Below are 24,990 nucleotides of genomic sequence, written 5' to 3' on the forward strand. Positions count from 1 at the left end.
ATAAATGCAACTAGTGCAACTGTATTTAAGCATTATTTTATTATTCCTGCTGAGGGATTTCTTCTGAGGTAGCCCAAAATTTCAGGAACTGCAGCCTGCATTGTAGCCTCTGATTGTATTCTCCTGCCACTTCAAAAGCTGTTTTTAATCTAACTTTACTTGACTTTTAAGTTACTTACATGAAAAATATATTTCGTTTCCTAAGTGGTACAAGTGGTGTAAAAATCTTTAGACATTTTTCTATCACAGAGGAGAGAAACAGCAGTGATTTTTAAAACCCATGCAGCCCAAATGTCTCTAACTCAACTGGCATCCTGACTTGCCTTTCATGTCCTTATTTTTTTTTAACATCTTTATTGGGGTATAATTGCTTTACAATGGTGTGTTAGTTTCTGCTTTATAACAAAGTGAATCAGTTATACATATACATATGTTCCCATATCTCTTGCCTCTTGCGTCTCCCTCCCTCCCACCCCTCCAGGCGGTCACAAAGCACTGAGCTGATCTCCTTGTGCTATGCGGCTGCTTCCCACTAGCTATCTACCTTACGTTTAGGTAGATGTATATATGGTAGTGTTTAGGTAGATGTATATATGGTAGTGTATATATGTCCATGCCTCTCTCTCACTTTGTCACAGCTCACCCTTCCCCCTCCCCATATCCTCAAGTCCGTTCTCTAGTAGGTCTGTGTCTTTATTCCTGTCTTACCCCTAGGTTCTTCATGACATTTTTTTTTCTTAAATTCCATATATATGTGTTAGCATATGATATTTGTCTTTCTCTTTCATGTCCTTATTAAAGGGCTGAAGACCCCATCCCCTGGCTATTCAGGGCTCACCCCAGCCTTTCCTAGAATTCCTAGGTGCCTACGGCCGCCTTGTGATCACTCAGCTCCTCAATGCCTTCTTACCTCTCTGTTCCCAGGACTGTTCCCTGCTCTAATTTCTCTCCCTAAACCCATTATATCACTGAACCTCAGGAACAAGGATGTTGTGTGAAATAGGCTTTTATTAAAAATTTGGTGGTAGCAGAGGAGAATTACAGCATGCAGTAGGAGACAATAGGTATCATGAGGAATAAATTTCAGAGGTCAGCAGGGCAACAGGTGTCTCTCTCATTGCCTTCTTTTTTGCCCCACTCTTCCACCAAGAAGCATTTTCCTGTTTCTTTTCTTTTTTGATCTCTCCCTCAGAATCCTTTTCTAATACACCCTTTTCCTTTTTCCCATATGCCTCTTATTCCAATTAGAAACAAACAAACAAAAAAAACAACAAAAAAACAACTCCCTCTCAAACCAAGGAGGAAAATGGGAAATTCTGGTCCCTTCTCATCCTGAGAAGTGTGGTTCCTTGTCCAGCTGAAACTCTCCCATCCAGACTCTCCTGAGACCTCCGCTTTTGTGTAACTTTGAAGGGCAATGGATATACTTAAACACACAAAAATTTTAAAGACCTTTCTCCCTTGAAAGAAAAGTGGTCTGTCGTCCTTCTAGAGAAGTGGTCACCAGCAGAACTTTGCAGTGATGGACATGGTCTGTACCTGGGCTGCCTGTTACCACATGTGAAGAGGGTTGTGATGCACAGTTGGTAATCTCAGGGCTTTGTCCTCAACCTGTGCACAAAATCTAGACTGCACTTATTTTTCTTAGAGTGCGAGAGTTTCTCTTTAGCAAAATTAATTCAGTTTGGCATTTGGAAAACAAACAAACAAAACAACAACAACAGCAAAAGTGGCCAGTGAGACTGAGGAACTGAGGTTTTATCTTAATTAATTTTAATTAAAGCTTACATAACAACATGTGGCTGGTGGCTCTCTTATTGGACAGCACAGTTTTCTAGACAATTAGCTTAAATTACAACCAGATTTTAAAATACCATCCTCTTTCCCCAGCATGCAGAAAGAGCTCTCAGTTTGCTTAACTGGGATCTGCAGTTTCATCAGCCACGTCTTCTTAGTGGCAGCCAGAGCAGAGATTTGAATGTTTTATAGCTGACTTCCCTCCCCCACCACCCCACATCCCAAATCCCAGCTTGGGTTGGGCTGCCCCTTTTCCTCACCTGTGGGATTTTGTATCTGAGGCAGGCTGCCGGGTTGGAGTGTCCTTTTCTGGAGAAGCCTTGGTCTTTATTACTAACCGCTCCCACTCACCATCCCCAAAACCCTCCCCTGCACACACACAGAAACGGAGCCCCTTGATGCTCACAACTGCTGCCAGGAAAACAGAAACAGTTATGGTAGCTGCCAATCCCAGAGGAATATGGAAGTGCAGCATCAATAAAAGCTGAAGTGAAGCCAAGTGGGACAGGCCGAATTTGGCCTCTTTCCAAGGTAGCTCTGAAACCAAACTGTAGGGCACTCAGTGAAGCTCCAAAAGGCCCAGGCACCCTACATACCCCAGGCTGCACATCGGTGAAGCAAATAATTTAACAAGTGTAATTTGCAAAAAACTAAAAACACATCCTCATAGAAAGTATTTTGACTGAAAGATTTATTTAGCTCCTCAGTGAGGATACCAGCAGGATGATAAGTCTAGTTATAAGAGCACTGGAGGAAAAGAGGAAAGGAAAGCTGCAACAAGCTTTGTCAATTAGATACAAAACTGGTTACTGCCCTGGAGGGTAATGAAACCATAACCCCTGAGGCTGTCTTTTCTACCAGACACAAATCACATGCATCCCTTACAGAACAAAAAATGACTGCAACTTATCTAGTTAACTTCAGAAAAGCTGGGCCCTAAACTACAGTAAATAATAAATCAAACAAAAGGGCATTCTTCTAGAGAAATAAATCATCCTTGGGTGGGTCTCTAGACAGCGTTCCTGTATAACATGGAAAGGACACATAGCCATCTTTTTATCTCATTCCCAGTTTCGGGTGATTTAAACTCAATTGCACCCACAGAGTTAGGATATCCAGCTCAAAAAGTAGAAAGTGGAATTGTAGCACATTATTTGTATTTACAGTGAAAGATTCTTACAGGGTCGTCATAATGATAACAATTCTGATCATATTTATTAGTCTTTCAATGTTTAGAGTCAACCTAATGGTAGACAAAATATTTAATTATTATTGACGAAACAGAATGAAAAATCTATTAACTTTGTCAGTGCAAAGTAAGGGTACAGACAAATCTTGGAAAGGAGAACTAGTTGGAGACACAGAGGAAAAACCAGAGGCTTAATATTCTCAGTGAGAGGAAATGTTGATAGTTGACGGTGCATGAAATAGAGGCTTCTGTCTATTATTTAAAACCAATCACAAAACCAAAAAGAATGTGATTTCACATTTGGAAGGGAGAGGAGGGAAAGTAGGGAAATGAGTTAAATTGAGTTCCATTTCTGAGTTGTTATCCTAAGGAACCTATCAATATTCCTACGTGTGCCTGGTGGATAATTAGTTCAGTTATTCACTGTCTTGCCATGAGTCCTGCTTTCTTCAAGCTCCAGTCCCTACTAGAATTGGACATTTAAAACAAAACAGAAAATGTGTTATATCAGTTTATTGTCCACCAAATTACGTCCAGATGTCTTGGTTTGATACTGCAGGCCCTCAGCATGTGGCCCCAGATGTCCTACCACCCTCACCCCCATGCTTTCCCCCCAACAGTCACATTGCAATGAGGAAGGTGGTAGATTGTACCCCTTGTGGGGTGAGGAGACCAAGGTGGGCAGTGGGTCCAGGGGACTGACCGAGAAGGCCTCAGAGAGCAAGCCCCCTTCGGTCTGCATATTGGTGGGTGAGTCCATTAGCGGATCAAAGGACAGCTAAGATGAGGGGACAGTCGAGCTCCTGCAAGGGCATGGGTGTGGGATGGGGGGCGTGGCTTGTCTGTCTGGGGTAGGAGGGCAGGTGGTGAAGGCAGGAGCTGCAGCTGCAGAGATGAGCAGTGTCCCACCATAAATGCTTTACTTTCCAGCCCAAGCATTGGCACTAGATCCTGAAGGCTCTAGGGACCCTTCGATGGATATTTTTTAGCAGGAAAGAGTGAGGTCTGAATATGACTGGAAAGTGGGTCTGGCTGATTAGTTGTATCTGGGAGGGTAGAGGTGGGATTGAATGGCTGGATAGACAGTCATTCAGACACATGGGAAATAAGAGGAGGGGTGGAAGATGGAAATGAATTAGAGGATTTTCTAACCTGGTGGATGTAGAAGGTGAGGGAGAGTAAGAAGTGTAAAACAAGGTTGGGATTTCCAGCCCAGGAAGCTGGGTGGGTTCTGATGCTGGCACAGAGAATGTCAGAGAAGGGGTAGTTTATGGATGTGCTTATGTGGTTCTTCTTCATGAAATGAATGGTACTTATCACTGTATGTTCTGTTGTACCCCAGAAGCATTTTGCATATACAGAAATCACATAAGTTTTAGTTTAAAATAAACTGCACAAAAAGAGAATTGACAAACATAGTAAACTACCCAAGAGGATGAACAAATGGATGCATTCTGTTCCTTCCTCCGTCCTCCACTCCCAGGGGTGCTGTTGGCATCCTGGCTGGAGTAGGCGTCATGAGCAAGGGCATGGTATGAACAGAAGTCTGAGAAGTAGGCAGAAGCCTCATTGCGTACAGCAGCAGTTCTGAAAGTGTGGTCCCCAAACCAGCATCGTCAGCATCACCTAGAACTTTATCAGAAATGCACATTCTCAGCCCATCTCATAGGTGAATCAGAAACTCCGGGAATGGGCCCAGCAGTGTATGTTTTAACTAGTCCTCTAAGAGACTTGGATGCACATCTGAGTATGAGTTCAGTGGTCATAGGACCGGGATGGGGAGCTTGGATTTCTTTCTGAGTGTTATGGGAAGCCATTTTCAACAGGGACTGACGTGATCTGGTTTACGTTCTGGTGACAGTTACTTTGGTAGCTGTGTGGAGAATGGATTTGTAAGGGGCGGGGTGCAAAGTGCACACCAGAGGTACAGAGTACGGTTAGAGAACACCAGAAGTTTAATTTAAGGAAGGTGAGCTAGAATCTTAGTCCTTCCTTTTACTTGGTGTATCTCTACAGGCAATTTTCTTAATATCTCTGTGCTAGAAAAGGGGAGCTAGGAAGGTAGGTGGGTCTGAAGAGTATGTATTATATTTCAGCTAAGGATCCTATGATTCTACACCTACCCGCCTTCAGTTACCTCTCTCTTCATCATCATCTTGCGACCTCTTCCTCATATGGTAAGAAAGGTGTGGCCAGAGCCTGAGCACTTAATCACTTAATCACGCTGAAACAATCCGGAGCTGCAAGAGCTAGTATCAGCCGGGGTTTTGCAAGAACGCCCGGACCTGTTCCTTCCTCTAGACCCTCCTTTGAAATAACAGTGCTAATAACATTATCTGCGCTCTCAGACCCCCCCAAAGCTTAGAGACCATTGTCATCCAAGCAGGAAGTGTTTAAGGAAAGGACTGTATGGTTTGCAAAATTCTGGGAAGTAAGTGCACTTGAAGACAAAAGACTGATTTGAGCCTTGACCCTGACATTTACAAGTTATGACCTTGGGCAAGTCCTTTCACCTGCCTTAGTGAGCTTAGTGGGCTTCTAGGGGCAGGAAATTGTGGGACGGTAAATACATGGTGAAACTAATGGAACATCAGGGTTATTTTAAGTAAGGTTTGTGCAGACACATCTTGGTGCTGACTTTCTTCTTCATGGCCACAAAACACCCTGGAGGGGGGGCTATATGGAAGGCTTTATTTCTCAGAAGTTTCTGCTTTAATTAGATAAGGGAAGCTCTGACCAGGTTTCTTTCTGCATTTGTTGATTCTCAATTGCCTTCGGCTCAGAAAAATCCATATTCAAAGTGGCATATATTGGGATGACACGTTCTAATTCCCTTCAGTGATTTAGGACAGCAACCATTTATGTAGTCTGAATCTGTGGGTCAGCCATCTGGGCTGGAACGGGCACACTCAAGTGTTTGCTGGTCCAACTGGGGGCTGGCTGATTTAGGATGGTCTTAGCAGGACCCTCTCATCTCCACCCCACCTGGTCTGTCATCCTCCTGCAAGCAGATGGAGCTTGTTCTTTCCTGCACACAGCCGAGTTTCTGCTGCATGCTGTAGACCAAAGTAAGTGGGGACATTGGGAGGGGCTGCAAAGTCACCTTGCGAGCAGCGAGATTCAGGGAGGGGTGAAGGAGTGTGTCCCTCTCTGCAGTCAACCACGGTTATTGTAGGTACTCTTTATGTAATCAGTCATCTTGCATTGAAAAGGCACAGAACAGGGGTCAACACACTTTTTCTGTAAAGGACCAGATATTAAATATTTTAGGTTTTGCAAGCCATAGGGTCTCTGTCACAACTACTTAACTTTGTAGCATAAAAGCAGTCATAGAACATTCAACAATCTGTAAATGAATGAATGGGCTGTGTTCCAAGAAAATTTTATTTTCAAAAACAGGGCTGTGGTCTGCAGACACCTAGCTTAGAAGACGAATAATGATACATAGAAATGAATAACAAATTAGTTTGGATGGTGATGATGATACTTTCAGGTAATTACTTTTAGCTCAGTCATTTTCCCTTATGAATGTACTATTAAATTTTCAGTTTAGTCTTCCTTAATTTTGTTCCCTTTTCTCTATAACTGTATTGGCTTTTGCTGAATAATCAGTTACTCTTGTCTAAGATGCTCCAGTTTTATTTACTTGTTTCTGCTTACTCTTCTCACTTTTATGTTTTTTCCCTCTCTGTGAAGTTTCTTTGGGTTTGCATTTCTTCATTGCTTCACAAAGGTAGAAGATAACTCTATTCCCTGGAGGAATAGGGGCATCTCACCCATGAAATGGTGTCTGAGTCAGTCTCATGGAAAACTCTAATACTTGAGATTCATGCTATTCAAGGGTGTAGGAAGGACTTATTTGTGGGAAGATGAGACATGCATCCACTAGGAAGCTAGAGAAGGAAATCCGGGAGGGTGTTCAATTTACAAGGAGCTGGTGAAAACAAAATGAAGCAATACAACACAAAAAGAAAGTGTATAAATAATCAGTAAATCAAATGTAAGGAGCTAGCTGAGGAGCTACTTAGGTCTCTGGAGTCTGACTGCTATGCTAAAGAATTTAGTTAAAATTCAGTGGCTAAAATGACAGTGCTTTTTTTTTTGTTTTTAACATTTGTTTTTAATTGAAATGTAGTTGATTTACAATATCATGTTAGTTTCAGGTGGACAGTGCTAGTTTTTTATTGCTTTTTTTCTACCTGAGTGTAAATAGTAAAATGCACAATATCTGCTCCTTCAAATCTTGTCTATAGCGGCAGGGGAGCAGGAGGTCAGTGGCTGTGGTCAGGCATCCTTTAATTAGGGTTGACGAGCGCAGCCTTGTGGATCTCCAGCCTGATGGCGATGGGGCCCAGAGAACATCCTGGCTGCATTCTGTTTGGGATCACACTCTGTTCATGCGTGTGGCCTGGCCATTGAATTAATGGAGTTCATTCAAGTGTGAACAAATGAACAGTCAAATGAAATATACAGCATATTTTAAAGTGAATCATTTTGAAGTCCGTTCTCAAGTAAGAAAATGGCATTTCTTTAAACTCAGTTTCATGTGAATGAATTCCCTACTTCTAAAAATGATGATAAATGTTTTCATTGTTACTGGTTTTGGTTCTTTTTAGGGAGGATGCTTTTCAGTCCTTATGTTCTCAGAGAGACAGCAGCAAGTGGTCTTGAAAAGCAGGGTTTTAGTTTCCTGCCCAGAAATTGAACCTGAGTAGCGTGGATGTAAACCAGGAATTCTAGCCACTAGTCCACCAGGGGCTAAAGGCTAAAAGCAAAGAGGCCCTGGCTCTTGCCCCATTTGAAAACAAGAATGTTTCAAGGAGGCAAAAACTGTAAAATCAGGTACAAAATTTATTATTATTAGCACGGCACAACCTGTGGGAGAGCACACAGGGAAGCTGTTTATGTAAGGCAGAAGCAAGGCAGAGATGCACACCCAAAGAGAAAGGGTGTGAGCATCCTCCCTAATGAGGAGTGCAGCAAAGAGGCGGTTAAATCATTTATATAGGGCAGTTTTTCCAGGTCGTTGTTTACCTTGGGCCAATTATCTCGTTTCTTTTCCACACCTCACCTGTCCTAGGACCCTCTCCAACATGCATGCGTGTGTTTTTGCCAAGATGGATTCCAGCACAGAGGCCTGCGGGAGGTTTGAGATCACCTATTATGGGGTGGTGCCCCCTCCTTTTTGGTCCCGGAGGAGCCTTTCTACACATGTGCAGTCCAGGGAGTTCTCCTTGACCTCAGGAGTGGTCATCTTATCTCTTTATTCCAGCAGAGCTCAGCTCCTGCCATTAACTTTGTCCTTGGCGTGTCTAAGGAAAACAAAGCTCTAATTTTACTTCACTTGGTAAATACCAGCTGTCCAGCCAGGGCCCACCTCCCTCCTACCTCACTTCCAGTAGAAATATCTGCCATTGTGAACCCTCACCAGGTGCTCTACAAATGGTATCACTGTGTAAATGCTCTACAGACATTATTTCATTCAAACCTCCTAAGAACCCTGTTGTTAGGTGGGCTTTTGTAGCCTCATTTTACAGATTACAAAATCAAGGCTTAACGTGGTTAAACACCTCACCTGAGGTAACATAACCGTTCACAGGCTGAGCTGAAAGATGCCATGCTAGCTAGCCTGCAGTGGTTCTCAAAGTGTAATCCTTGCAGCAGCCTTAGCTGCACATGCAGAACTTGTTAGAAGTGCCAAAAACAGGCTCCACCCCAGACCTACTGAATTGGGAATGGAAACTGCAGGTGGACTCCAACAGTCTGTGTTTTAAGAGCCCTCTGGGTGATCCTGATGCAGCTCGAATTTAAGAACCACTAGGCATAGGGCAAGGGAAGGAGTTTTAGACTTCCTTAGAAGGAAAAATAAATCCATTTAAAGTCCTTTACAACTAATCTCCCCAAACAGGCAATTCAGATAAACAGGGGAAGACTGTTCACTAAAAGAGACTTTTCTTTTTTCCAGAGGAGTTGAACCTATTAGATTTTATTGAGCTCTTCTAGGTGCCAGGCACAGTGCTAAGCACTTGATGTCAATCATCTCTTTAAACCCGCAGGTGGTTGCGAGGATTAAATGAGATTGTTTTCCACGTTATACAGGTGGGGAAAGAGAAGCTTAAATCAGTTAAGAAGTTGCCTACTACCCAGCATGTATTCATGGACAGAGCCAGTCTCCAGAACTGATGTCTTGATGAAGAGAACGTACAGGAATCACAGCCATCAGTACGATGACTTGACATCTTGGAATGGCTGCCATTTGCAAATGATGGGGTTCGGAATATGCCACCCCCAAATATGGCACCTTTAGTATATTGAGTATTTTAAGGTGAAGGAGTTTGAGAAAACAATAGAAGCAGGAAGGTCACTCTGACCTTCCCATCTACTCCCCTCCTCTCCTCTGAAACAGGTCGTAAAACCCACATGTGAGAGGTATGCTTCCTACTCCTGGGTGAAAGGGGGGTCCTTATCTTCTGAAGAAAAAGGGGCTCTGAGAAGAATCTGAACAAACAGGCCTTCCGAAGCCCCCCTTCCTAGTTTATTACACTTACCTCATACTCCTTGACTCTGGTATTTCTCCACAACTGTCTACTTTTCCGCAAACCCAGCACAAAAATACTCAAGCTTAACTGTTTCTTCTAGTCCTCGTTTTCTTATAAGGGCTCCCAGGTCACCTAAAACTTACATTAAATACATTTATATGCTCTTCTCCTGCTGCTCTGTTTTGTCAGTTTAATTTTCAGACCCAGCCGGGGACCCTAAGTAGGTCAAGGAAATCTTATTCCTTCCCTACACAAAGAAACATATTTTGGGGAACTATGTATGATTGAAAAAAAAAAAAACTACCTATTGAAAAAACACTTTCTGAAGTTCCTTAATGGAGGCTGTTTAACTCTTTTAGTCACCGATTTGCTTTATCTATTTAAGACCATAATTATTATATTACTACAGCCGGGCGTTCTTAATTGGATTCTGCTAAAGAAATGAGGATGGGCAAAAAAATTATTTTTCATTTATTTGCCCCTAAGGGCAAATAACTGCCTCATAAGCAACCCTAAAAACGCTAATACCTCTACCTTAGACTCAGTGAAAATCAGCATTTAAGGATAGAAAAGTACTAAGCAGGACTTTCTTAGTCTTTACATTTTGGGAGGAGAAGACCCCACACAACTAGATAAAATGTACTATATGAAAGGAATATAATATTTCCTTTCTTTACTTTTTTTTTTACATTTCCTTTTTTTAATGAAATCTTTTATTTACTTTTAATTTTTATTTACCTACTTATAACAATTTTTATTGAAGTATAGTTGATTTACAATGTGATGAACTTATTTTTTTAATTTAATTTTTATTTTCTATTGGAGTATAGTTGATTTACAATGCTGTGCTAGTTTCAGGTGTGCAGCTAAGTGATTCAGTTATACATATTTCCATTCTTTTTCAGATTCTTTTCCCATATAGGTTATTACAGAATATTGAATAGAGTCCCCTGTGCTATTACATTTCCTTTCAATCAGTAGAAATAGACATAACATATCCTCAGCAGGGAAACCTGTCTTTTAATACTGAATATTGATTCTGATAAATTAATAAGAAACACATGGTTTTTAAACTGCTTATTCTTAAAACCATAAATAGTAGGCAATTGCTCTGAAATCCTGCCTCATCAAAACATTTAATGAAGCGGATAGGCTGAGCCAGAATAGCTTCCCGGGAATGTAAGCCAACATACTCTTTCTACTGAAGAGTCACCCTGAGGACACTTTTGCTGCTGCCTCCAGTGCTCTCCTACTGTGGACTGTCTTCTTCCAAGTACCTAAAAGGGCAGATGATTCTCTCAACTTTGGTGAGATGCAAAAAGGAGCCTAGTTTTTGGATGCTCAGCAGAGACAAGTTGCCAGGATATTGTTTGCAAATAAAGGGTTTGTACTAAGTGGTATTTAGGGTAAAATCTTTGCCAGAGAACTCTTTCTTGAAGAGTTTGAAGTACACATAGTTGGTTAAGGGCATGGGTTTGGAGTTAAACAGAAATAACTTCATCTTGGGCTTTGCTGCTCAAGAGATCTAACCATGAGCCAGTCTTAAACCCACTAGGCACTAAGCCACAGCTTCCTTGTCAGGAACATGGGGGTGATAATACCTACCTCACAGACACATGATGAGGAATAGGTAAGATGGATCTTTTTACAGTGTAAGTTGGAATATACGCCTCTTCCACTTTAAACCTTCAGTGGCTTCCTACCTCATTCCAAATAATTTCCAGGGTCCTACTTGTCCCCTTACAAATCCCTTACAAAACCCATCACTTCATTGTCCCATTGATGTTCCCTGGAAGTATTAGACACAAACCTCAGGGCTTTTGCACTTGCAGCTTCTGCTCTGACTGCTCTTCTCCATGTATCATCAGTTCTCCTGGTTTACTTCCTCACTTCTTTCCAGTTTTCCTCAAAGTCACCTCATCTAAAGAGGCCTTCATCATCATCTTACTTAAAAAACGCATGTGCCCGTGCACACACACACACAGCCCTTACCCTTTAGTTTTTTTACCTTTGCATTTATCAATTCCTGATATATTATTTATTTGCTTGTTGTTCATTGTCAAAGTCACACATAGAATATAAACCAAGAGACAGATACATTGTTTTTGTTTACTGCTGTGTCCCCAGCAGGGAATTCATTCATCACCTCACAGATATTTAATAAGCATCTCTGATGATCCAGCAATTCCTTGGTTACATATCTGGGACTCAAATTGATTGTTATTTAAATGGTTCCTAATTTGTAAAGACTTTTAAGGGTCCTAAGAAACTGGAACTGGAGCTCCTTTAGGGTGATCTAGGGAAGGGTTAGCAAGAGATCCCATCTGTGGCAGCCGTGGAGCTGTGCCATTTACATCTCCCTCCAAGACAAAACTCACTAGGAGTGTAGTCAGTGGGACGGCCTCCACTGCAGCATCCTCACCCCTGCGACGTTCAGCCGAGGCTCCCAGCCAATGAGTGACATGGCAGAGACTGGAGCCGGCCCTTTCCTGCCCCAGGTGAGGCTCCTCTGGTGGGTGGTTGTTGCTCTGGGGCTCCCATCCACCTGGCGGAGACGCTCTCACAGCTGCCCTGCAGTCTGAGACCCTTCCTACCTGCTCATCCTTCCTCCCTCCTCTGCTTTCACAGTCATTAGTCCTGCCAGTGTGGTTTGAAGGCTCTCCCTGCGTACTCCTGTTTCTTCTCCCCTTTCTCTTTCATACGCATTTCCCGTAATCAATCAATCAATTCCCCGTAATCAATCAAGTTCATCTTGATGTCTGTTCCCAGATGACCCAACTCATGCAACAGCCCTTCTCTCAGGGTAGAAGAGTCATGTACTAAACCTTTGGACTGCAATTTTCTGAAGCCAAGTCTGTGCTCAGAATTCTCTAGGTTGGTAGCAGTGGTCCTCCATGTGCATGTGCCAGTGATTTCTGCACCTCTTTTAGACACAAGAAAAAGTGATAGAACCAGGATTGGTCCTTAGAGCCAGTGGGGACTGTGTATCTTTGAAGCCTAAACATAAGCTATTTCAGAAGATAAAAGTGGAAAGGGAGCGACAGAAAAAATGCATTTTTACAAGCTGGACTATTTAAGTGGGCAATGCCGATATTCAAAGGGAAATTCCGTGAAAGTTATTTGAGATTCCTTTCCTTTCAGTTACTCTATTCAACACGGACTGTCATCTCCATTTGGCCATAGTTCAAAATGTTATTTCTTTGATCAGCCTCTTTAGATGTATGTCTTCTGTGTTGCTATATGTATAATCCCTGGCTCGTTGTAATTTATTATTCTGGAACTGAATGTGTTTTTATTAGAAGTGGTTTACTGAAAAGAAGGATTTACTAGCTTATGATCCTGTTTTAAGCACTTATGCAAAGCACATCTTCTGATGTTCTTAGAATTTTTTGGAGGGGGAGGATGTTAAAGAAAACATTATTCATGACACTTGTTAAAAATAAGACAGACTGTGTTCAGGAGACTACTACAATGGGGGTTTTGCAGAAGGGGAGAGAATTTGAACTCAGCTTTGAATACAATAAAGAAGAAAAGATTTATAACCAAGGAGCAGGTTGGGGGTGGGTCAGTGGATGGAGAATTACTAAGAGGAAACATCAGGGGTAAGGAGAGATTTGGGCTAAACCACCCTAATAGGATTCTTGCTGAAGGCAAGCCAGGGTGATCAGACATCACCTGGGAGATGGTGGAGGTTGAAGAACCAGATCAGATACTAAGGGTGATCAGATACTGAGGGTGGAGGATTCTAGCTAAATCAAGTTATTAGCAGGATTCTTGCTAACACTGGGCAATGCGAAGACAGACACAGAAGTCCAAAAGTCAAGGCCTATTTGGGAATAAGATTCAGAGGAGCCTGACTAAAGTTGGCTCAAGGAGAGAATCTTTGGGGTGGGATGTGTGTGTGGCGGTGGTGGTGACATATGTTTTTAATGTTTGTTGTAAATGTTTGTTACAAAAAACATTTCTTTTCCTCCCTGGCTCTGAGTAAGCTGGTCTTCTTTCATTTTTCTCATTTTAGTTGCTACAGCAACTGTTTTGACTAACATGACAGTTTTCCTGCCCAAGAAAGTTACTTTCTTGAGTGACCACCCACTCCATCGAAAGGCATGTTTTGTTGACTTTCTTCTTCTTTTTGCACTCTGAGAGGTAATTGCCGAATATCTTAGGAATAATTTCTTCAAGTGTTGTCTGGCAAGAATCAGGGAGCCTGTCTCAGCGCCCTGCTACAAGACAAGAGCCCTCGCAGAGTCTAAGTGTTCATACTTGGCCTCAAAATGCCCACAACAGAGATGCTTCTGGGAGAGGGAAGGACAAAGAGAGATAGATACGGAGTTTGACATCTCAAACTGGCAGACCTTAAAAGTTAAGACCCAAAGATTCAACATCTCTATCTGGAAGTAAAAGAGAAAATGGAGATTCCTAAATATTGAGGACCGTAAAGTGAGCAGACAGAAATACAGAGTTTGACTCTTTCAGGTGGATCATTTGAGCAATTCCTTCTTCTTCCCAAATTCAGATCCTAATCGAGCTGATCAGCTTCTCACAGAGCCAAGGATATGTCAGAGCCCTTGTTAATAACAAACACCATCAGGCCCAGTTTCAGTTTCTTTTTATTTTGCGGTACGCGGGCCTCTCACTGCTGTGGCCTCTCCCGTTGCGGAGCACAGGCTCCGGACGCGCAGGCTCAGCGGCCATGGCTCACGGGCCCAACCGCTCAGCGGCATGTGGGATCTTCCCAGACCGGGTCACGAACCCGTGTCCCCTGCGTCGGCAGGAGGACTCTCAACCACTGCGCCACCAGGGAAGCCCCCAGGTTTTTTTTAAAAGATGACATAAGTCAGAAAAGGTGCTGTTCCTTCCTCTTGCTCATTTTCAGCAGCCTTCGTCGACTCTCCCAGGCCAGGTCACTTTGAAAGTTGATGATGTTCTTCATTTCTGACGTCAGAATAAAATGAAATGAATGGATTAAATCCTTCTACTTGTTATCAGAATAAGCGTTCGCTGTATTTCACGATCATTGCTGAAATCAGCTCTCTAAATGCTCACGGTTGGCTACTGAGAAGGAGAACTTTTCATTGCTGCTTCTGTGGAATTGAGAACCCAAGCTAGATAGTAGGTCCAGCACCTGTAAAACTTGCTTAACAATCTCTTGATCGCCCCTCACTATCTGAGAGCGAAATCAAGAAGGTGCCAGGCAGGGGCTCCCAACACAGGGACGGTCTCCTCTGGTCACTACTCCCCGACACACCCTTGAAGAAGGAAGGACTAAAACTTCCTTCTGATGGCTTGCCCTCTGTGCCTGATGTGGACTGAGGCTGGCTGGGGCACAGAAGAAAGCCTGACCTCTCTGTGCAGAAACCACACTTTAGCGAGTCTAGCTCCACAGTCATTTACAATCTCTGGGATATCCTCACGTGTAGACCTCCCGATCTGCATTCTGGATCAGTGGAAATAAGCGCGCACGGTACCACTGCTCATCATGAAGACCCACGTGACAGAGATGCTCTCCCCACCATGATGTACTGATAGATATAATCCTGCCACATATTATCTGTGTCCTCTGGGGAGACTTGCTAACCTCAGAGAGAATCTGTAAGGTAGGGGAGGCGGCAGTTACCACATTTGTTTCTTGGATGATTCATCATAAACAATACTAGCAACATGAGTCATAGTCACGGTCACTGTGTTCTTATATTGATAATCAGTAATAATGTAATGGGTGCAGGTTATGCATCAAGCCCTGCAGTGCCCACAGGTGGCCCGTAAGATGTGTTATTGTTCATGCTGCCATCCCTGCTTTTGGAGATGAAGAGACGAAGCTCATATAAGCCTGTAAGTGTCCAGCCACGTTTGGATCAGGTCTGTTGGACCCTAAAACCAATGTAACATGCCCAGTAGTTTCAGGTGTTCATGAAATGGGCTTCGTGCTTATTTACACATGTTTCTTCCACATCCCAAAGTCAGCTGTAGTATAGAAGTAGGTGCCACTAGATAAAATGTATTAGGGATTTAAGTTGAAGACAAAAAAAAAAAAATGGGAAAGTACATCAAATTAGGGGTAAAATTAACAGGCAGCCACTCTATGGGCAGCAAAAATGTCCCATAAAATTGAAAGAAGTGAGCTGCAGATTTGCTACTTTTGATCATGGTAGCCAGAGTAATGCAGGAAAGAAAAACAGTTAATAGGATTCAAACTGTCTGTCAGATTACAAGGAATGCAACAGATTAGGAAAAATAACTTTTCTTTATACCAGGATCCAAGAAAAAATTCTGATAGCTTTCTACAACAACCGGTAATAAATACAGTCTGTACAGTTCATGGAGTTCACAAGAGAATCCTTAAACATGATGTAACTAGAACTGAAACATTTCCAAAGCCCTTCTGATCTGAGTGATGGTTACTGGCCTTCAGTGACAAGGAGAACAGCAAAGCCTCCTTCAGATGTGATGCTGAGCAGTTCCCTGGGCCCACTCCCTGACAATGTCTCTTTCTCACTTACAGGTCTCAAAGCAGGCATGATGCAAATGCCTGCTTCGGTGTAGCCATCCATCTCAGCTCTGCCCCGCCAGCTACATGACACAGGGCTGACGCTTAATTTCCATACCTCAATGGCCTCCTCCTCTGTAAAGTGGGAATAATAATAGTACCTCCCTCACGGGAAGTTGGGCGGTGAATAAGTTAATGTGTACAAAGCTCAGACCATTGCCTGGTGCTCAGTTAGCATTGTTTTGGTGGTAGTGGTTTATAATGTTATTTATATTTGGTTAGACCCTTCGTGGCCTTTCTCTAACTCAGACTTCACTTGTCCCTCTTCAGCCTTAACAAAGCCCTTTCTCTTCCTCCAGTGTTGATCAAACCATGTTTACCCAAAGGTGGAGCCTCCAAGGCAGTGTTCATTCACTGACAACCCAAACACCCACTGATTTTAGGCAGACTGGGACCTGCTCGGCAAGGTTGACAGGGTAGAACAGACACAGGCTTTGGAATCAGAGAAACCAGTTTGAATCCCAGGTCTGTTATTTATCCACTGTAGCTTTAAAGAATTGACTCTCCTTCAAACATTTTTCCCCTTATTTCTAAATACTGCGTGTCTGATAAGGTAACCACTAATCATACCTGGCTGTTTAAACGAAAATGAAAAGTTCAGGGCCCCTGTCACACTAGCTACATTTCAAGGGCTTCATAGCCCCACATAACCTTCATAGCCTCCACGTTGGGCTGTGTTCATCTGGCACGTTTGCATCATCACAGAAAATCTGTTGAAGAGTGTTGGATAGTAGCCCTGAATTACACAGTAGTTTTCTCCTAACTATTACCAGTTATTTGGCATTGACCTCGTCCCAGGCACTTGGGCTTTCTCAACTTTGAGAGCCATGTGAAGTTGGTATCAGTTTTCTCAAGTTACAGGTGAGAAAAGTGAAGCTTGGAGAGATGAAATGGCACCAGTGCAAGATTGTCTGGCAGATGCCTGGTGCGGAGGCTGACAGTCAAACCCAGGAAGGATAAGCTACAAGGTCTGGACCCCAGTGCACATCCTAGGGGTTCACTTTCTCAGAAATCAGGAGGCTCATGATGGAATGTGGAAGTCCTCACTCATTTCACTCCTTCTATATTCTAATCTACCCATCCCATCACAAGCATAAAAGAGGCCCAGAACAGCTAATGTTTAATTGAAATAATGTGAAGTTAACATGTTTATTAACCAGCCCCAAATCACTATCCCTTCCCAGTAGTGAGACTTGACTATTCCCTGTTTGATGATGCAGACCCCACAGTAGAAAAATATAGTCATTCACAGTTAACTTAAGTAGTAATTGTGGGTGAGAGAGCAGGAGAGGGAAAGGTAAGAAATAATCACAAATCACAGTTAAAATAAAATCAACCACCTGTTATTGCCTGTTATCTAGAAATCCCACCCAAATACTTTCCTCCTATTTAGAGTATTTGGCCTGCTGAGATTTCTACCACTCCATATGCAAAGAAATGGTATGAAATGTCGTTTAACCAAATCACTTATAAAATTGAAATAAAGGAAAAATATTTTTAATCTAAATCATTTTGAAAGTAACTTGAATCTTTGAAAGATAAATTGTGATATTGAATGATGTTGAAATAGCAAGTGTTAGGGGAAAAATACACTAAAGATAATGCTGAGACCACAGCTTTTAAATATACTCTATCCTTGATGAAATGGGGGCAGCATCTCTGGAAGCCCCTAGGGGCAAAAACCCCTCAGAACAGGGATCCTTGAGGCAGGAACAGCTTCTAACTGTAGTGATTCCAGCAAAAGTGATGCTTCTTGCTTCTCCCAAACAGAATGCCCTCCGATTACCAGCTTATCCGCTTTCACAGGAGTTCCTGTTCCTTTCACACTGTCTCTCCCAATGGCCAAAGGAAAGAGCTGGTTTGGGCTGGATGTGTTAACTACTCCTTGAGCTCTAAAGCGTGACTAATGAGTTTTAACCAAGTCCTATGAGAATTGAAATTCTGAGCCCCCTGGAAGAAGTTACATTATGGTTTGCATCCTTACCAGAGGATCCCACTACCATCTGTTAATTGCAAACAAACAGATTTGTGAAGGAGCAAGGGCCCAGCTTCCTTTGACATCTCCCCTGCCATGCTCAAGTCTGGAGGAAGATTTTCCTGACAAGGGAACTGGGGATATTATAGCCTCAGTGTGGTCACGAGGCCACAGTCCAAGTTCTGGTCAGTAGGTACCTGTGTGAAATTTAAAACTGCTATTAGGGGAAAAGAATAGAGAATGTGTGGGAGGTGCAGAGAAATCTAAATAGGTTGGGTTTCAGTTCCTTTCAGCGGATTGTCACATACCCCTCAGGTCTGTTCTCTGATTTTCATGGGTAGTTTGAATCCACTTGGTCTGAGAATTTTCCAGTCACAGTCGACAAGTTTATCGTGGGCCTTGTTGGAAACCTTGTCATTAGCATCTATCACAGCTCCTTACAGGTCTCACTGGAGAATTTCTGTGCTGGCAGCTGATTCTCCTAACATCTGATGTTTTTTATCTATGAACTAAATGGACACCTGGTAAATGATATTTTTTCCCCTTTTGCTTTTGTTGCTAGGGAGCCCAGTGCCAAATAGGCACCTAATTCTCCTTGTGTAGGACCTTTTAACAAGTACTTCTAAAAGCTCTTCTACTCTGTCCTTATTTTGCAAATTTGCCTTTTCTTCTCCTTCCTTAGAGTTCTTATCCCATTTTGCAAAGGATCTCTTTGCAGGGGCCACACCCAACCTCTAAGATGAGCTTGTATGACTTAGAAAAAGGTGCTGCTTGCTCTAAGCAGACAGCCTCAGGGTGGTGCCCTGGTATTTGTATGTTTGTCCGTGGCAGCCCTCCAGGGACTGACCCTGATGGGCTCTGGGCCTGGTGCAGCCCCCTCAACTTGAGTAGCTTCTTGTTTATGTTTTATATATTGGCCTACTGTGATATATTTCATTTGAAAAAAAATTCTTTTCTTATTTTTTAAGACCATGAATTTAGTTTCGGTGTGTCTTTGATGTGCTAGGTGCTTGGAACACAAACGTGAGCAAGAAAGTTTCAAGGACTCTGCCCTCACAGAGGTTATATTCTGATGTGGGAGCCAGGCAATAAATCAATAAATAGTGAAATAATTGCAGACTGTGTTTTGTTGCAAGCAAGGAAATAATCAGGATACTGTAATAGAAAATAAAAATAGAAAATAAAGTATTAGGGAGGTAAGGGAAAACCTCTCTGAAGAGAGGATAATTAAGACAAGACCTGTAGGATGAAGAGGAGCTAAGGACAGTAGGAAGAGTCTTCTGGGCAGGCGGAACAGGAAGTGCAAAGACCCTGAGGCTAGAAGAATTTAAGAAGTTCAAGGAAAAGAGTCCTGATGGTTGTAATGAACAAGAGGGAACACAAAGGCAGAAAGTGGTGTGAGATCAGGTCTCTAGGACCCAGATTAATGCAGGACCTTTTAGGCCATGCTAGGAGTTGGAATTTTATCCTAAATATGATGGAGAACTATTAAAAGTCAGTGACTTTAGTGAACTGATTAAAAGTTTGGAGAATCAATATGGCTGCTGTGGAAAGAAAGAGTAGAAGTGGGAAGATCAGTCCATGGGAGATGCTAGGAGTTGGGATTTTATCCTAAATATGCTAGGCATTGGGATTTTATCCTAAATATGATGGGGATCTACTAAATGATTTTAATGAACTTATTAAAACTTTGGAGAATCAACATGGCTGCTGTGGAAAGAAAGAGTAGAAGTGGGAAGATCAGTCCATGGGAGAGATGGTGATGCTTTGGACCAAGGTGGTGGTAGTAGAGATGGAGCAAAATGGATATATATGAAAAATGCTATGAAAATGAAATCAAGAATAGAAAGTCAAGGATGACTCTTAGGGGAATTCCCTGGCGGTCCAGTGGTTAGGACTCTGTGCTCTCACTGCCAAGGACCAAGGCTCAATCCCTGGTCAGGGAACTAAGAAAAAAGGATGACTCTCAGTTTCAGTAGATGGATAGATACTAGTGACATTTATTGAGCCCAGAATGTCTTGTGATGGAGAGACTTAGAGAGATAAGGGTGAGGAGTAAAGAATTCAGCTATGGATATGTTAGTTTTGAGACATCTGTGTGGAGATGTCAAGTAGAGAGTTAGATGTCTGAATTGGGAACTCAGAGAAGACTGGGCTCCTGTTATAAATTTGGGAGTCATCAAGAAATAGATGGTATTAAAGCCCTGGGGTTAAAGGAGGTCTAGGAACATAGTGGAAATGAGAATTCCCAGAGCCAATTCCTGTGGAACATGTAGAAGTTGGGTGTAGAAGGAAAAGAACTTAAAGGAACAGAACACAGTCAGAATATCAACATTCCAGAGCTTCCAAAAGGAGGGAATAGTCAGCCACTCAGAGATCAAATCAAAGGAGAAAAGGAATGCGCGCACTGCATTTGGCAGCATGAACATAAGTCATGGTGGACCTGGCAGAGAAATGTTAGCAAGTGATAGAAACAGAGGGCAGATGGAATTGGCCAGAGATGGTAGGGAAGGGAGATAGTAGAGGCAATGGCTAGAGAAAGACTCTTCAAGATATTATGCCCTGAAAGGGGATGAGAGACATGAGGGAGTAAATGAAGGAGGAAGTGTTGATGGCTAGAAAATATTTGTTTGCTGATCAGAATGATCTAATAGAGAAAAAAATTGAGTATTGGGTGGTGATAAACAGAAGACTGAAATCCTTGTGTAGGTGAAAGAGGATGGAACCTGGAAGAAGATTGAATCTGGAGCAGAAATGGGGGTATTGACCTTTGATGGGAGAAAGTGTGCTTTATTAGGAGTAAAGATGGAGAAAGTTCTCATCTGAAGAGTTTCCTTTAATCAGTGAAGCCCAGTAATTGGCTGGGAGTAAAGGGGTATGAGAAGAAGCAATGAGATAGGCCTTTCAAAGAGTGGGGAACCTTTTAAGAAAGAATTACAAGGTTGAAAGTCATGTTGACTATCCTTTTGAAGCTGATAATCTTGAATTTAAACCAAAGCCAGACAGTCCAGTTTTGTGGTTTTCTTTCATCAAGTTCAACAATAAAAAAAATGGACAGGGTGGACTTAGTTTTTTGGCCAAGAAAACAGAAAATGAGACATAGGAGTTGAAGGTGTCTGTGAGGGAGTGATTGTAATATTGGACCATGGAAATAAGCTAGACAAGGATGGAAGTAAAAGGAGGAGAAGTCTGGTGGTTAGTGAGAGATTGGCAGGGTTAATGAAGAGGAAGTTGCAAGAAGTCAAATTAATACAGAAGAGTGAGGACTGTAGAGCTAGGGGCTAAAAAACATCAGGTGGAAGGGTCCAAGAGTGGGATGTTTAGGAATCCAAATTTCCAGATGGCGATGGTAAGGTCTGAGGGTACTAAGTAATTGAGAGAGGAAGAAAGAAAAAACTCCTTGCAGTTAAGAAGGCCAAGGAACTGAAAGTTCCACATCAAAATAAGCTGGAAAATCATTCTTATTTATCATGTATATTTCCTGGATCATCTCAAATCCTTATTTGGAATTGGATAGGGTGCACATAAGTAAATAATAATGAGAGTAGCTGATTCATTGTGGATCTACTCTGTAAATACCACTTTAGGTCATACTTCTGAACACTGAAATTCTTTATTACCGTTAGGATATTACTTGGGAAGTATTCTAAAATGTGTTCATTCTCATAGTTTAATTAATTGATTATTCTCATTTCTCAGTCAGTAATGATATAAGACATTTTCGTTCAAGTTCAATATCTTTTTGTATGACATACAACACCTTTCTTATCTAGCCTTATTTATGTGTCTAGTCTCATCCCCTACTATCCCCTTAAGATGTTCTAACCACACCAGCTCCTCAGAAGTCCCCACTGTTAGGTCAAGCCTACATGCCTACCATGCTGCTTCACCTGGATAACTTCTGCTCATCCTCTAAGACCCATCTGAAATGTCAACTTCTGGGTCAAGCCTTTTCTAAAAAGTTGAACCATCTAAAAGTGTATTTTTGTGGATCAAAGATATCACATATTGGCAATTTCATGTTGTTCATAATTTGCTACCAAAAATATAAAACTGAACTACATGTGAGGGATGGTAGCTACCACTTGCTGAACTGTAATTATGTGATTCACATTCCTGGTAAAAATGTAAAGGTACTTTAAATTTATCATCTCATTTCATTCCCTAAAAGGTAGGTATAAATACTTCCTTTTGTTAGATAAGGATTCTAAGACTTAAAAAGGGTCTTTGCAAGAGAAGGTAAATAATAAGTGGCAGAACTGGGTTTTGATTCCAAAAGCAAAGGTCACATTATGCCCCTTCCTTCATCTTACTCATCTCTGTGACTACAGTGCTAAGCACGAGCCTGGTACAGAGTTGAAATACCTATGATAATTCTTCACCTGTTTGAAAACTACCCAAACAAATTTAAAAGTTGGCTTTGTTCAGGGCCCCTGGTACTCTAAATTCTGACACGTTAAGGTGGCCAAGTCTCTTGACATTGGGTTTACCTTGATGAATGTTGCTGCTTCCTTGGAATTTGGAAAGATATGTTTTGGTGGGTGAAGCTGAGAGTCTGGACTACAGTTAAAATCTTGAATCCAGTAATTGCTCTTTGTTTGAAGTCACACCCTGCTCCTGTTTGCCAGGCAGGTTCTCTATAGCAGTGTTGTAATTATCTAGGAGGACAAGTTCTTTAGATCACGAGAAGAACAAGTGGATTTGTTGACACGTGGGTGCCAAGTCTTGATGTAATGCAAACGGAGGGCAGAAGGTATCTGGATTCATTCCCTGAATGCCCTTTTGCTTCCATTGACATAGAACTTTCCTGGTGTTCTTAAGAAAAGTGTTGCTTTCTTGCTAAAATAAAGACCAGGAATCCTTTGGCAAATACAACTTAGCTGCTCTGGGTCCCCTGCATTTGGCTAACATTCCATCTTTATTTGAATTTTGATTCTGTAGTTTTCAACAGAGTTCCTGTTGTCCACAGCAGTGGTTCTCAGACTTTAGTGAGCATTAGACTCACCTGGAGGGCTTTTTGGAACACAGATTTCTGGTTCCCACCCCAGAGATTCTGATTCAGTCTGTCTGGCCTGGAGCCCTAGATTCTGCCAATTCAATCAGTCTCCCAGGTGAGATTGAAACTGCTGGTCCCAGGACTACACTTTCAGTAGCTTAAAATCTTGCTTAAGTTCTGGTTTATGGGACACCAAGTGAGGTTGAATATAAAAGCAAAAAGCTCAGGAATTATCTGAATGCTGAATTGTATAGACAAAAAAAAAAAAAAAATCAGTGACTTAAAAAATTATCTCCTGATTTCTGACATTTTGTTAGAGACCAGCAACAATTCCTGGAGGGATACTAGTTGGCTGGAACTTGGGAGTCCTTCTTTCCAGGAGCTCTTTTCCAAGATCTTAGAGCAAATTTCTCCTCTGTGACCTTCAGAACATTAGTGTGTTTTGTTCTTAAAACTACCCTAAAAGAAGATGCTGTATAAAATTGATCAGTCTTTCAATGCAAAAATGAATGCAAGAAATTTTCAAAATGAAAACATTACATAATATAATAAGAAATGTGATCATTAGATTCAGGATGCATTTTTCTTTTGTTTAGAGACTAAAAGATATTTGCATTTTTATTAGATTCAAAATGGTGTGAGTCATGCAGATCAACACATTTCTTTTTCATAGGAATCCTTTGTGTTTGAACCCAACTGCCTCTTCAAAGTGGATGAATTTGGCTTCTTTCTGACCTGGAGAAGTGAAGGCAAGGTATGGCTCAGAAAGAGCAAGCTGTTCCTTCTTGCTCTCAGGGTGAAGGCATTTCATTTTTCAACAAGTGATGGAGTGCCTCTTGAGGGCATGGCCTCTATGCTTATTCATTCGTTCAAGACTTTTAAAAATGTGTGCTAGGAGTTAGGGATACATTGATGGTCAAGGATGTGATCCTCATAGATTCCAGCCTAGGATCAAAGTCGCACATCGAAAAAAAAAGAAAAAAGTTACAAGTCATTGAGAATTGTGAAAGAGAAGTTCAGGTTGTTATAAGAGCTTAAACAGGCAAGTCTGATTTAAGTCTTGGGAGTTAGAAAGGTTTCCCAGAAGAGAGATGTTCAAGCTGAAGTCTCAGGGGTGCATTTAAGGGCATTTTCATCTGGTTATACCCCACGACTTAACACACGGCACAATGACACATTTCATGAACCTTTGGGTAAAATTTACAAAAAGTAGAATCAGAGTTATATAAAAGCTAGCATAGTCCCACTTACTATTTCATGTACACACATATATTTAATAATATACATACAGTATTAATGTTATTACATGTATAAAAGTAACATTTTATAAACATTTCATAAATAATTATTCAAAGTTGCATTCATACATATATTTGAAATGGAATGTTTGAGGCCTTGACTTTCTGACTATTGGAAATTATTATTATTATTTGTTTTTAATTCCGCTTCTGCCTTACTCTAGTCAGCATTGTCTTCATCATCACAAACATTTGTCACCTTGTCTGTGCCATAGGTCTGGCAGAATTTAGGCTCACTGCTATGCTAAATTCTCTCTTTGCAGGAAGGACAAGTTCTAGAATGTTCTCTCATCAACAGTGTTCGACTGGGAGCCACACCAAAGGTACCTGTGATTGGTGTTTGCTGGTCTTCTAAACACAGAATGCTGTTTAACCCGTTACTGCCCCACAATCATCAGCTGGGAATGAAGGAGAAACACAGTTTAGAAATCTCATCATTAGCTCACCTTGAAGGCTCAGTTTGCCTCTGAGAGAAAAAAGAAGGAAAGAGCGCATAAATCAGCCTTCTTCACAGTGATTGGTTTGAATAAGAAGCTGTTTGCATAGTGGTGCTAGGAATTTAAAAGATGTTTTTTCCTAGAATATTCTAGCACAGTATTTATCCCCTTTTCCATAATAGCCCTGCAAGTTTTTAAATGTTCAAAACGAA

The 24,990-nt window shown here is 41.7% G+C and overlaps 1 protein-coding gene across 8 annotated transcripts in view; it reads left to right on the forward strand.

The window, feature by feature from the left end:
• The window catches only part of PLCB4 (phospholipase C beta 4), a 418,385-nt gene that overhangs the window by 267,043 nt on the left and 126,352 nt on the right, over positions 1–24,990 (forward strand). For all 8 annotated transcript variants that reach the window (XM_079944160.1, XM_079944161.1, XM_079944159.1 and 5 more), the window contains 2 exons: positions 23,717–23,797; positions 24,605–24,664. In XM_079944160.1, the coding sequence (XP_079800286.1) occupies positions 23,717–23,797; positions 24,605–24,664 (141 nt within the window). The remainder of the gene's footprint in view (positions 1–23,716; positions 23,798–24,604; positions 24,665–24,990) is intronic.

The sequence above is a fragment of the Stenella coeruleoalba genome (assembly GCF_951394435.1).
Source record: "Stenella coeruleoalba genome assembly, chromosome: 15".
Taxonomy (NCBI): Eukaryota; Metazoa; Chordata; class Mammalia; order Artiodactyla; family Delphinidae; genus Stenella; species Stenella coeruleoalba.